This window comes from Armigeres subalbatus, chromosome 3, assembly GCF_024139115.2.
Source record: "Armigeres subalbatus isolate Guangzhou_Male chromosome 3, GZ_Asu_2, whole genome shotgun sequence".
In the NCBI taxonomy this organism is placed as follows: domain Eukaryota; kingdom Metazoa; phylum Arthropoda; class Insecta; order Diptera; family Culicidae; genus Armigeres; species Armigeres subalbatus.
The window spans coordinates 329,169,965-329,184,731 of record NC_085141.1 but is presented as its reverse complement, the minus strand read 5'-3'; the positions used below and the strand labels follow the sequence as shown (position 1 = coordinate 329,184,731).

The window sequence follows — 14,767 nt, the reverse complement described above, 5'->3', positions numbered from 1 at the left end:
ACGTAAAATCTATGACTTTTATTGCTTTCAATTGATTTCTTGTTTGAATGTTTTAAATACCAATCTAAAACTTCAATGCCTTAACTCATGGTTTATTCGACCTTGGCATATTGACATTTAACATAATGAAAAATGATCCAGTTTGATATACGGTCAAACTTCAACATTTGAATACTACGCCAAAGCTCAACAGAAAGTCAAAAAGACTTAGGCTGGTTCGACGGTAACTTCTATATCAGTAAAATAGGAATATTTACGACTTATTTCTATCGATTTGGCATGCACGTTTTGACTATCCTACACGATAAATTTACAATATTTACAAATTCCCGAAACTATATTTAGGCCAGCATAACTTTCTATCATCGTTGCTCTCGTACCGAGCTGACCAGCAGCAGCAGTAGCATTATCTGAAGTGCTATCGGAGTCCCGAACTTGGTAGAACTTCCATCGGCATCTTCACCATCCCCGTTGAAGCCATCGTACTCGACCGGGTTGCTCTCTGTAGTCGGTTCGGGAGGCGACTCGATTGGATTAAAGTACTCAAAGTTTTCGTAGTTGACCGCATAGATGGCGAACGTCTGCAGATTGGCCACACTTCCGCTGGTTAGAGACAGCTGAACGTCTTGCTGGTTCGTTGAGTAACTTCAAGAGAAATATTCAACTATAAGGTACTGTAGTCGGAATGGGAAGGATAACTTACTTGATCGAGGAGTAAAACGTGTACTGGTCGGGACTCAGCGGATACAGCATGTCGTCCAAGGAGTTTGCCATCGCCAGTGTTCCATTCGCCTGGAACTTGCCCGTAATGACGATTTCGTTGAATTCGAGGTAGTTTGAGTTTTCGTTCATGGGTAGTCCGCAACTGGTTTGAGACTGGTTTCGACAGGCGATAATTCCACAAGTAGATATGTGGGTTTCGGAGTGCCCCGAAAACGAGTGGTACCCGTCGAACACTGCGAACCTGTAGTAATGAGTCACGTCCCGATCCGGGACAATGGATAAAGTAACACTTAAGTCGCAGCAAAAATCTCCATTGCAGATGATCTGACCGATACGGTCGTGGTAGCGTTCCGGGTTAATTTGCATGGTGGTGAATTCCTCCAGAAAGTCACGTCGAACGTCGATCTCTTCAAGAAACTTTCCATGCAATCGACCAGATTCAGTGGCAGTGCTTTCGAGAGGAATGTGATTTGCCGTGTTGGCTCCTGGAGTTTTAGGAACTCGTACTGGAAACAATCTCCTGTAATGTAATCGATATAATTAATTATAGTTCCGCAAATATTTATCCCAACTCACCTAGTTGGTTCTCCAGTAACAAAAGAAAGTACTGCTCCACTCCTTCCATTAAATACGCCTGTGCCTGTGCTTCCTCCAGCATCATTGTTGCTGCCCGCCACGATCAGATTTACATTATTGGAGAAAGCCCAGCTTTCGTACACCTGCATCGCGGTAAGGAACGGAAGCTCCGCTCTCCACATGCTGGGCATAATCAGGTCCTTCACGTCTCGCTTGACCAGTTCCAGAGCCGGCCGTGCAAACAGCACATCCGATCGGGTGAACAATCCGAACGTCACCCCAAAGTCAGTCTCGAATGTTACAATCTCCGGCACGTACGTCCGATTGGTACCGTTCTCGCCCAGGAGGTTGAACTTGCGGTATCGCGCTATCACAGCTCCGTTTCGATCGAAAACTAGATTGGTGTTGTATCGGTGGAATCCGTGGGGGCCACACGGTCGCGGATCCTCCGTTGGGATCGACTCGCAGTCGAAGATCTCCGAGAGGTTTATCACAAGATATTTGCTGACCTCGGCTGCCAGACAGGATAGGTGGGCTAGCACATCCCGTGCGGAGTCTCCCTCAGAGCAAGGGACCACATCGCTGCTGGGGTGTGGGACGTAAACCGGGTCGGAAATGGTGTTGAGGGTGAGCTCCGGAAAGATGATGATGTCTGTGATCTGAAGCAGATTTGATTAAAATTGAACATTAGGTTAAATTGTATATTTCTGATGATTATTGTAGATGTCAAGATAAAAGTCATTCGTAGTAAGGTTCATAATGTACAATGAAAATCATTGACCAACAAGCAACATTGGACTTGAGTAAAGCGCTTACATAGCCACAAATAGTCTTCTTCAGCTGAAAAACCAGCATATTCAACTCAAATTATTTGTTTGGAATTTCTCGTAAAATTCCATGTAAATTCCTGTGGAAATTTCGTAATATTATTCGTTAAATTCCAAGTTAAATTCAGTAGAAATTACCGGTTAAAATGTCAAAGAATTCCGAAGATTTTTTCCTTGAAAAGGTTATATAACAGTTGACATGCGGGAAGGGTGGACAGCGCAGTTCGCCTCCTCGTTGTACCCACTAGTAACGGTACTCAGCCCGCGCTGTTCTTTCACGTGCATGCGACGCGGTAATGCCGAGAATTATTACCGAGAAACGGTAGGCCATCAACCTACTGGTGGAATACGAACATCGCAAGCCTTCGGACAACTTGCCTTATAGCAAGGAGAATAATGCAAAGTGCCCGTACAGATTGGGGCCCTCCTTAGCCGTGCGGTAAGACGCGCGGCTACAAAGCAAGGCCATGCTGAGGGTGGCTGGGTTCGATTCCCGGTGCCGGTCAAGGCAATTTTCGGATTGGAAATTGTCTCGACTTCCCTGGGCATAAAGTATCATCATGATATACGATAGCAAAAATGGTAACCTGGCTAAGAAACCTCGCAGTTAATAACTGTGGAAGTGCTCAATGAACACTAAGCTGCGAGGCGGCTCTGTCCCAGTGTGGGGATGTAATGCCAATAAGAAGAAGAAGAAGAAGAAGCCCGTACAGATGAGGATCGAATGCCGCATAGAATTCAAAGCTGCGAAGTCAGCCTTCAACAAGGCCATTGAGTGAAAAGCGTGCTTTCCCAGTCAACACTAGATCGTATTAAATGTTGTATAAGATCCACAAGTGTAAGGCGGTATACGTACTTCCTTATACAATATGTGCGTATATCGCCTCCATTTTAGCATCTTATGTTACATTTTATACGATTTTGTGTTATGCTATGCTTGATTGAGTTGACAGCATCTGCTAGAGTGCCAACACCAAACCCTTAGGCGATATGTGGCTGAGTAGTAATGGCTAAGACCAAAGTAGAGCTAACACCCTCTCCCACCAAACGGTCCCTAGACGGGCTAAACAGTAGAAGCATGAGTTCTAGACGGATAGTACCTACATGAAAATCGTTTATGATTGGTAAATCGGCCTCGCATACACCTAGTACTTTTTTTTACACAGGTGGGTTTTAGTTAATTACGACCTTTAGCGTAAATGAATCTATGAGTTACCTCTGCGGTTAACCCCATCAAAAAAATTAACAAAAAATAAAGAGAATTCAGGTGGTATTCAAAAAGCTGTGAAAAATCAAGTTAACCAGGATATTAGAGGATACCAACCGTGTAAAAAAAATTTGGGTGTATACGCTTCACCACGCTTATTCGATGCTGTATCATGTTCTGAGTGTCCTCCGAAAATTAAAGTTGGTTTCGATAAAAAATACTTAACTCACTAGCTCGCGTGGCAAAAAAAAAAACGATTCTGATTCGTGGAAAACATGTGAGTATGAAAAACAGCTTGCGAATAAAATCGGTTTGAAATCGATCTTGGTGTAATTGAAAACTTTTTGATTTAAATATAATTTAGAAATATCACATTTCTATAAGAAGATTCTGTTAATTAAAAAATATTGTTAATTAAAAATAAAAAAATAGATAGGGGAACTGTCCCGATCTCCATCTCACTGAACATTATATTCATCTCATCGCGAAACAAAGAAATACCGCACAAATTTTGTCGCATCGTTCCATTGCTTTGTTTTTGATGGGATGAATATCGGAGCCATGAGATGAATTCCAGGAGCAGTTCCTCTACCTAAAATATCTAATGTGGTGGTAAAGGAATTAGTCGGATTTTAAGAATCTGAAATAGAACAAATCTTTATCTATTTTCTCTATTTTGAGCTTCTTTTCAAAAATTCTCGAACATTTTACCACCTCATAAATTTATCTTAGTGGTAATGTGATAGTTACGGTCCAAGGGCAACTGCGGATCAATCACACTCATCCATATTCTCTTTATCAATATCGAAGTGTACAATATGTGACGGATCGCCGTCAGGTTCCCACTGAAAGGCAGTGGATATTTTTGCATATTTCATAAATATTCTCGAGGGATTCCGAAGCAAATCATTGAGGGATTCCGAGGGAAAACGTCGAAACGACTCCGAATCAAATATTAAAGGGATTCCGAAGCAAATCGTTGAACTCTGAAACAGATCGTCAAGGAGTTCCGAAGCAAATATCCGAACGATTCCAAAACAAATCGTCGAACAACTCCGGAGGAATTCCGAAGCAAATCAACGAGAGATTCTGAAGCGATTCCTCCATGGATTATGAAGGGTATTCTCCACAGATTCTCAAGGGTATCGAGGGCTTCAAGGGCTTCAACGATAACGAAAGGAATCCAGTTCTTTTGCAGTAAATTCGATCTGTCAAAATAATACAGTGTATTTGCTGTGCTCGCGCCCGTGTATTTGCTGTGCTCCTTTCGAATTCTGATGGGAATTCTTCTCGGATTCTGATGAGAATCCTTATTATCCTGTGGAGATTATCATGTTGTTCGAAATGCCTCTTACAAAAATCATTATTTGGCCACTTGCTTGCAACTGAAAGTCACTATTTGATGCAAAGCACCGGGACCAGATGGTATCCCGAACGTAGCACTTAATGCAGCCCCTGGTATGTGTATAGGACGCCGGTGGTGCAGCGATCCCTCGACGAGTGCAATTTCCCGGACAGATGCACCGAGCAATCAGTAAGGTTTTCGCAAAGGGATGCCTTTGCGAAAACCGTACTACTTGTTCGGCGCATCTGTCCGGGAAATTACGCTCGTCGAGGTCCCCTGTGGACATCATCAAAGCTGTGATTAACAAGGCGTTGGTGACGATCCAAAGCAAGCTCAAGTAACATTTTAAGTTTTATAACGCTCTTGAAGACCATAATTTACTCTACAAGAGTGTTATAAAACCAATATAAAACCAAAATGATACTAGGGAGAGAAGAAGCACTCGAGGTGTTGACCTTAGACGTCAAAAATACCTACCTGGGAAGCACTTGCGTCACCATTACTCCGGTTTGGAATGCCGTCGTACTTTTATAAGGTCTTCTTCTTATTCTTATTGGCATTACGTCCCCACACTGGGACAGAGCCGCCTCACAGCTTAGTGTTCATTAAGCACTTCCACAGTTATTAACTGCAGGAGATTGCGACTGGTAGAATGGATATTTTGACGTTGGCTTTCTCAGTCTAATTTAATTAAGACGGCTAATTTGACATAGCCCGACGTTTCGGTCCCGTGTATTGGACCTTTTTCAATGGATAACTAGAAACATTAAACATTTTATAACATGGAAACATTAACATGAACATTTGTTTAAACATACGCTGTCGGCCGACTCTCGTTACACACGGAATGAATGTCTTAACTGGGTAGTTGGAGCTTCTTGTAGTTGCATTACACATTTGATATTAAAAATTAATTAGAGGACAATATTCACTGCACATAGACACAACGCATACACAACTTGACGGTACTAAACGGTAGGTTTAAAAATTGAAGACAGATGGAGTTATATCCATCATGGCGATTGTTGGGTTTGGCCGATGGTATCAGTGATAGTATTACGGGTAGTATGGCGGGATTGTTTTCTACACATAAGTGTTGTCTTCACTGTGTGCAGAATACCAGCGTATGTGGTGTTGAGGTTGTCAACGTCTGTACGATAATCTCCAACTGCCTTGCCAGTGTTAGAGATGTGCCACATCCAAAAATCAGCAATGCGTCCATTTCACTGCAGGTGTACTCCAAGAGTCGATCCAGCTTAGTGTTGTGGAATGCTAAGTGTGTTGGAATGTTAAGGCTTAGACTCCCTTCAAAAGTCAAACTAGTAGACAAACTAGTTGAGCTATTTGAGCTAACTTCATCTTACGCTATCACGATTGTGAACGAGTTAGAGCTGGCACACTACAAGCCAGAATTAATCGTCATCAACAACCACAGGTCGGCACAGGAGGATCTCGTCCTAACGTCCCATCGAGCAATTGGTCGTGATGATTGATGGTAAGCTTAACTTTAACAGCTATTTTTAATATGTTATTATGGATCTGTCCCCAGCTCGTCAGTGTCCTTAAGCAAACGTAGACTATCGGTATGGCGGTCTCGCATGGGCCAGTGCAATGCGCTTAACATACGAACTAACGTGCGGAACATGGCGATTGGAATCGGCGAGGGTATAAGCCTGGACAAGTCCAGAAAATGTGTCTAGACTCGGCAAAATGGAGTGTAGCTTTGTAGGTTACGGCTCGGATTGCCCGAGAGCTGCAATGCGTATGGCGCGCTGAACTGCAATAACTACAATTAGTAAGCAAATAATACGATCGCGTCGGCCTTTCCCCAAAGTAAAGCCATAGAGAGGCGAAGTAATGTACCAGGAAGGCGAAGGACCTGTGAGAGGATGGTTTTATTCGGCCGGCATTAGCTAGCTCGGTTCGCCGATAAGTCCGTCGATGTCTGGTTGCAGACCCAGGTTCCCATTGAAAAAAAAGTACTTGGAACAAGATCTGGCGCGCACCAGTCTTCAAAGAGCATCCTCTTTTGAGAATGATTCGCAAAAGCATGCTTTGAAAAAATGATTTAAATTGGGATAAATTTGCATCCTCGGTGTCAATTGCTCCTTTGCACACTTGATTGGAAATATTGCATCATTGATTCAAATCATTTCAGGCGATGATCTACCGAATTGAGAAACGAAGTATCAAATTGCCCTTTGAAAGCTTGGAACTCAAAGGTGGCTATGTGGTTACATGGCTATAGTGGTGTCAGAATTCAATTGTGTCAATCTCTTGAGTGAGAGTTTGATTCTCCCGTCAAACTTTCTCGTTTTTTATACTTTATCATATGGATATGAATCGATTGTTAGGACACACATGGTTATGCTGTGTCGAATGAGCTAATAACTGTTTATTTTGACGAACAAAACTTCTAGCTGACAGCAGCAGCAAAAAATGTAGATAACAACCTTCCGAGCACCAAATCTATAGAGCTCATTGTAATGATACTGGCGATTCTATCTGTTGCATGAAATCTAATATGTAATATTTATTCATCATTTAAGAATTGTGGCTGGGAATCGACAAAACGTAGGGGAAAATCTGTAATTACGCAAATTCATGAAAAACGGGATAGTTCGAGTGGAAAGTAATGGAATGGAAATATGTTTGACTGGTTTGAAATGCTAGTCGGCACCTGATGTACTAAATATGTTTATATTCGGGAAAATAACATCGGAAGCACCAGCAGCACATATGGAAGCGTCATATAATGTAAAATAAGTAGGGAAATTCATTTCTCAACACAATTGATTGAAGTTTTGATCTTAGAACTTCTCACTTTGCTTCTACAACTGTATGAGTTTCAAATGTAATTCCTATTACAAAAGCAAAATATGACACAACATCCAGTTGCTAACAACAATCGTCTTCGCGGCGTAACAACAAAGTGGAAAGCAAACCGGTTACTAATAATACGCACCACCACGTGTTTGCCTTTGCCTAGAATCCAATGAAAGGATTCAAATCAATGATGCAGTATTTTCCAAAATGATGCAAGTGCATCAAAGCAATGATCACTTGACAAATAGGGAGCATTAATTCTCCTGCTCCTTGGATTTTGCATCAATGCAACGAATACGGAACTTTTGGAACAAAAGCAAAGGAACTTTTGAAGACTGGCGCGCACAAGTTCCAATACTCACAATTTACATCTGTCCGCAAGCTGGCCGTAATAAAGCGGCAGTGTGCCACTCAAGGCACACTAGCCCAGTCTTGGTGTGGAGTGGGAATTTAAACCAATCTAATCCGACTAATCGGGCGTCTTCTCACCACGGAACTGCGGCTTCAACGGCGACTGTTATGGCATCCTGCCGTTGAATAAGAAATGCTATTTCTCGGAAGTTATATCCAAAATAGCAGCCCCATCCCGGTTAATAGCGACCTTAGGCCAAAAACCTAAGTTGTGTATCGGATGTGTTGTGATGGATTAGATCAAATACACACCACCTAAAAGATGCCCCGTCCGGGAATCTCGGGTTCATTCAGTAGCTGCTAAGTTGCGAAGGCCGACGGAGGTCCTTCTTAGCTTACTTGGTTAAAAGCACCAGTCTAGCGTACTGAGGGTCGTGGGTTCGAGTCCCATCAAGTCCCTAGAGCTCTTGCGTGTCATGTGCAGTCAGGTTAGTTTGATGCAGATGTTTCAGGTTTTTCAAACTATTTTGGATTTCGGATCAATCGGTCAGCATTTGCATGAACTTTCTTTTACCAGCTCGTGTGTAGTGCCCATTTTGGTTCGATACCATGGTTTCATTTGGCACAGTTTTTGGCATAGTAGAGTGTGATTAAATCACACTCTACACAGATAGAAAAATTCACTGAAATTTAAACTAAAAATCATGCACATAAATGGAACATCATTATTAGTGTAATTCCACGCGTGATATAGCCTAAATGTATACAATATTCAACGTGAATCATCAATATTGCTTGCAAGTTGTACGCAAACTTGTTAGGAAGAGAACCGTTTCAGCGTAGAATAGCGTAGATTTTCGCATCTCAAATTTTACGCGCTGTTTACTTTTCACATTTTTTTTCTGTGATACAAATGTGGGCTCGCTTGACTGTGGATATATAACACTAAAGCACATAACTAAAGCACATGTGACGATTGGGCAAATCAAGCATCCGAAAGATCTTCAATTTGCATAAAAGAACTCATCACGGTGGAGGTCAGTACTAGGATTATGATGGCTTTTCCACAAAACGGGACCTTTAAGTGGCCTTGTTGTGTAGGGGTTATCACGCCTATCTAAAGAGTAGGAGGTTGAGTATTCGAGTCCCTCCAAGACACGTGGGTATGCACAATAAAAATATTCAACAAAAACATGATTTTCGAACGGCCAATGATTTTCGAATAGGCAAAGGCCTAAAGGACTTGTATGGACATCATGGGTTGTTTGATACCAGGTGGATTTGACCTGGTAGACTAGTTGATCTGAACTCCAGAACAATTTGGATCGCCTAGGCCCTAGAGCCTCTGCATCAAACTAATTTGAACTGCATATAATAGGCTAAGGCATAAGGTACTTGTATAGACCAATATAATACGCAAGGCCTTTAGGGGCTTGCAGGGATAAGCTGTGTTGATTTCCGTTTTGAAGTTTTTCTTTATCGTTAAATTTGTTTCATATTGAATTTGAAAAATCGAAATTTTCTCCAAAGTTGACAGCAGATTTAGCAAAAACAAATAAAATGGAATCCCTAGAAACATAACAAACTAGCAATCTACAGGAAACTAGATGAGATGGATAAGAAAACCGCGGAAGAATTGTGAAAATCGCTTAGAAGACGCCCTGTTGTATGAAATCATGATTCTGATGAATTCTCAATCGCAGTATTCGATATGATAACCAGGAACATGGGCTTCCCAACATGCAATTAGGTTCTGGCTTTCCATAATACAAGTTCCATACAAATGCTTGCACACTTGTTCATTTATTTAATAAACGGATGAGATGAAATTTGCGTAAAATGTTTAGTCACAAGATGAATCACCGCACAAATGTACCATGCGTCTCCATATGCTTTTATGTAGATATGTTACCAGTTACCACATATACAAAAATCTACATCTCCGCTTATATTTAATCGCAATAAAAACATGCCTCCAGAAAAAAGCTACTTCAATATTTTTTGAAAATTCGACCGTCAAGTGGTAGATTGTGGCAATGAATGGTTTGATAGCACGTGCTATTTGCATTGCGGATAAATGATCCACATCTATGAGAGCCTTGGAAAATAGTCACGAAACTTGTCATTTTGTTGCAAGGCACAATATTGTGATAACTTGGATTATCGTAATAACTTAGTATTTTAACTTAGCTGAACATGCAATCATGCAAACATGCAAGGGACTGAAGTTAAAACAATGATCCATTTCCTAATTTGTGATCAAATAATCTCGGAATTTTCCCAATCAAATAACAAACTCCAGTAACCAGATGATATTCAAATATTTCTCAAACTTAATGTGAGGCCTCTTTAGATAGAGATACCGCAATTTATACCCTTCGAGAAATGGCTTCTACCAACCCTTAAAGGCGTGCCCATCAATCAGTTTCGGCTTCAACTATAAGTGCAGGGCTGTTACAAACTGTCCAAATTCCAATCCGCGAAATCCGAGACAAACAAAAATAATGGCCTTATCACGTAGAAATACATTTCAATGCAAAATTTCAGTATTGTTGCTTTCAATCTATCGAAACTTTGATCAATAGAAATAAATGAAATAATTTATGCCGCATAATGTTTCGAATGGTAAAGCAGATACACAGAGAAACAGACGTCTCACTCTCCACATATTCCATCGTTCATCCTTTAAACGGTGGATTCATTTTTTTTGTAGGTGGTAGATCGGCCCCCGATGGCGCTTTCATCGGTTTTGCTTGTATTTGACGTTTGCTCACTACCTCCATCTGGTTTCCGCTTGTTCACCTACAGTGCGTTTAGCATTGGGCGATAATGTTTCCGTGACGATGATTTTGATTGCATTTTGTTCTAAGTGAGACGTCAGTTTCTCTGTGGCAGATATATTTTCATGGTTTATAAATAAATCAATGGATCCTTGCATTACTGATCAGTATCTACATTCTGCTTGATAAAGTATCAGAGGCCAACCAGTTTAAAGCCGAAATTGAGTCTGTGTCATTTGACATAACGTCATTTGGCATAAAAGCCTTCAGGCTTAATCGTTTGTTAAATAGTGTTTTGATGTCAAAGTTCACAGATTTAAATTTCACTGAAAATAAAGTACATGATGATTCATATCAAGATACATTATTTTATCAAATGATAAAACTTGTGTATAGGCTATACGTTCAAGCAGAACTGACTTCGAAATTCAGCCAAAATACTTATGACTATTTCACAGTCAATTGAAGGGTTTCGAGACTTGCATGTTGTGGAAAAAAGCTGCCTGTAATTAAGTCAGGTTTAGTCCGGGAGTTAGATCTGTACAAGGAAAGAAAGATTATAAAAAACAAGTGATTAGCGAGACGCAGGAAAAAATGGAACAGAACGATATGCGAAGGTGAGTCTGTCAATGGTGTGCGGAGAAAGATAGCGCCATCTCCCGTCATGTGCAACGACCAAGAAGGGAATTTGCTGACAGATAAAACCGAAGTAGACGCCAGGTGGAAGCAACACTTCGAGTCTTTGTTGAATAGTGGAAGTGACGGTGCATCGGTGAACAGAATAAATATTAGCGACAATGGACAAGCGGTGGAGTCGCCTACACTAGATAAGGTTAAAAAAGCTGTTAAAGAACTGAAAAAAATAAGGCTGCGGGAAAGGACCAGCTCCCGGCTGAACTTCTCAAACATGGCAGTGACGGCTTTATGAAGTTCTGCACCATATTATGTCGAAAATATGGTAAGACGAGCTAGCTAGCTGGTTGGACAGCCTCATTTGCCCTCTCTTTATAAAAGGGCACAGACTGAAGTGCGCCAATTACCGAGGAATAACCCTCCTTAATTCGGCGTACAAAATTATGTCCCGCATTCTGTTCAACAGATTGAGACCGCTTGAAGAGTCCTTCGCCGGCGAATACCAAGCAGGTCGATAGGTCAACGACGAATCAAATGTTCACCCTGAGATAAATCCTTGATAAATACAAATTACAGACACATCATCTGTTTATTGATCTCAGGGCGGCGAACGATTAAGTGAAATGGAATGAATTATGGCAAATTATGCTTGAACATGGTTTTCCGGCGAAACTGATACGGCTGATTCGTATAACGTTGAACGGATCGAAATCAAGTGTAAGGGTTGCGGATGAAATATCAACGTCATTTGTTACCTTAGATGGATTAAAGCAGGGTGATGCACTCTCGAATCTACTGTTCAATATAGCGCTCGAGAAGTGGTACCGTTATCACAAGATCGCCGTGCCGTGGAAGAGGCTTTTGTGCCTTTTAAGAGGGGTACAGCGAGGATTGGACTCATGGTCAATACCAGCAAAACGAAGTACATGGTAGCTGGCCATTAACGTGGGTTCATCAATGGTGGTGGTAGCGAAAGTGGTAGAAGAATTTGTGTATCTTGGAACATTAGCGACGTACGATAATGATGTTAACCGCGAGGTGAAAAGGCGTATTGCAGCTGCAATTAGGGCTTATTACGGACTTCGTAACCAGCTTAAGTCCCGTAATCTGCAAACGAAAACAAAACTCTCGCTGTATACTCTGATTTTTCCGGTGGCTTTATACTGGCATGAATCACGAATTGTACCAGGTGTATAAAGGGCTGGATATTATTAAGCTTATACAACACGGCAGACTACGGTGGGCTGGTCACGTTATTCGAATGCCGGAAGAACGTCAAACAAAGATAATATTTAGTAGAGAACCCAGAAGAGGCCGCGTACACGATGGCTTTTTGCTGTTGAAGAGGACCTGAGGGCGCTCAATGATCAGGGTGACTGGAAGCGATTGGCCCAGGAGAGTCCAGTGGTCCAGTCCTCCATTCGGCGTAGGTTCATCGAAGAGCTGTAGCCCATCAAGTATCAAGTAAGTTAGAAGGTGCTAGTTCTACTGCAGCTCGAGTGACCCATTTCAGACTGCCTGGTATTTCATGACCAGTCCGAGGTCACTGTTGCGTACAATAAGCCCCGCCTGTTTATGCTACCATTATCAACTGGATAATGGATCCATAAACAAACTTCCGGATTTATCAATCCGGCACGTATATAGTTTTTAAAACAACATTAAAGTACAAACAAATTGAAACAATCTAACCAAACCACAGCTAATCCAAACGACCACGTATAGGCTTGATATTATGTTCATGCCCTTGTGTACTGGTCGAAATTGCGAAACCAATTCGCGAATACGAAAGAAATGCCTCTACTCACTCTTATGGCAAAATCTCATTGCTATCTGTCAGACTGTGCATGAACAAGGCCGCCAATCACCCCTTCTTGTCCCTCCACAGTAAAATCCCATAAGGAACTGTCAGACGGTGCGTGAAGAATTTACCTTCGTAGCCGCGATTTCCCGTCCAAATCTCGGAGTTTTGCTGGCATCAACTATAATGCCAAATAGACGACGTGGATGTTCACAATGACACTACATTATACTACGGAACCTTTCGTCCAGAACAGCACTAAATTTGAAAAATCTATGACCTATTGCGAAATTCCTAAAAAAAATGAAAATTCAGGAGGAAAACGCGCAGCAAAAAAAATATTAAGGGTTGTGTACAAGACACGATCGCCCGACGTAAACTACGTAAAACAGTTTGGTGAAATAAAGAATCTAGTGCCAGTGCAAGAATACATATTTGCAGCAGCTGTCTACAATACGCGCTCGTTATTCTGCTACGAACGGCAACGTAATTCTGCTACGACGTCGTACTTTGAACAAATTCGTCTCGCCTCAATGTTTAAAATGGTGGCCCTGAGAAGAATCGATTAATTCCCAATAATGCACGACCCACGCCATTGGCTGGAATAACAAAACCAAATAAGAATCTTGAAAGAATTAAACTTGACTGCCACTGAAGCCATCCATGCGAATACATATTGGTAGCATCTCCCTCCAACGCGCGCTCGTTATTCTGCTTCGGACGCCAGGCAACTTTATGGCGTCTCCAAGCGGTTAATTTGCTCTTTGAAAAAAAAAATCGCCTCGCCTCAATCTTCCTTTGTATAGAATGGAGGCCCTGAGAAGAACCGATTTTTCCAATATCCCATATGTATTTGGAATCAAATTTGCTCAGCAACTCCGCCGATGCTTAGAAATGTCATAAAATCTCGATTAATCGATTAGTAACTAATCGATTACTCTCGATTCTTGACGATTATTGAATCGATTCATCGTTGAGTAGTAATCGAATCCAAATTAATCGATTATCATAACGAAGAATCGATTAATCGAAATAATCGACATCTAAAAGATGTCATAAAATCTCGATTAATAGATTAGTAACTAATCGATTACTCTCGAATTTCGACGATTATTGAATCGATTAATCGTTGGGAAGTAATCGATTATCACAACAAATAATCGATTAATTTGCGACATCTCTACCGATGCTGGGACCGCACTCCACGATATTTCAAATGAAATGCCACGCGCGCGGGGGAAAGCAGTTTTCTTATAATCAATAAAGATGGCCCATTAGTCCCGCCTCTTTGTTGTCCGGTATGCCGTAAATATTGTGTATCCGTCACACACTCACTAAAGGGGCGTGGCTATAGGTTCAACTTTATTGATTACAAGAAAGCAGCTTTTCCGCGCGTGCGAGGCATTTCGTTCGAGATGCCGCGGAAGGCAGACCGCGGTCCCACCATTGGCATCGGCGGAGCTCCTACCGGAAATCTTATTCTCACTGATGGTGTTGGTCGTGCGGTCGTCGTCATCAGCATCAGCAGCGCTCAGATTAAAATTTTCTTGTTTGAAGTACTAACGATTTGCTACCAAAGTAAAACTTAATTGCTTGGTGATGGCAGATTGTTTACCATCGGTAGCAGAATCACGAGCTCGCGTCAGAGAAAGACGCTGCCGAAAATTATTCGCGTGGATAGCAGTAGCAGTCAAGTGA

General features: G+C 41.7%; 1 protein-coding gene across 5 annotated transcripts in view; it reads right to left on the bottom strand.

Moving 5' to 3' along the window:
- Positions 1-16: 16 nt before the first annotated feature.
- LOC134225633 (vanin-like protein 2) overlaps positions 17-14,767 on the bottom strand; it is a 121,342-nt gene continuing 106,591 nt past the window's right edge. For all 5 annotated transcript variants that reach the window (XM_062705868.1, XM_062705869.1, XM_062705867.1 and 2 more), the window contains 3 exons: positions 1,300-1,958; positions 704-1,243; positions 17-645 (listed from right to left, as the gene is read on the bottom strand). In XM_062705868.1, the coding sequence (XP_062561852.1) occupies positions 363-645; positions 704-1,243; positions 1,300-1,958 (1,482 nt within the window). In that variant the 3' untranslated portion in view covers positions 17-362. The remainder of the gene's footprint in view (positions 646-703; positions 1,244-1,299; positions 1,959-14,767) is intronic.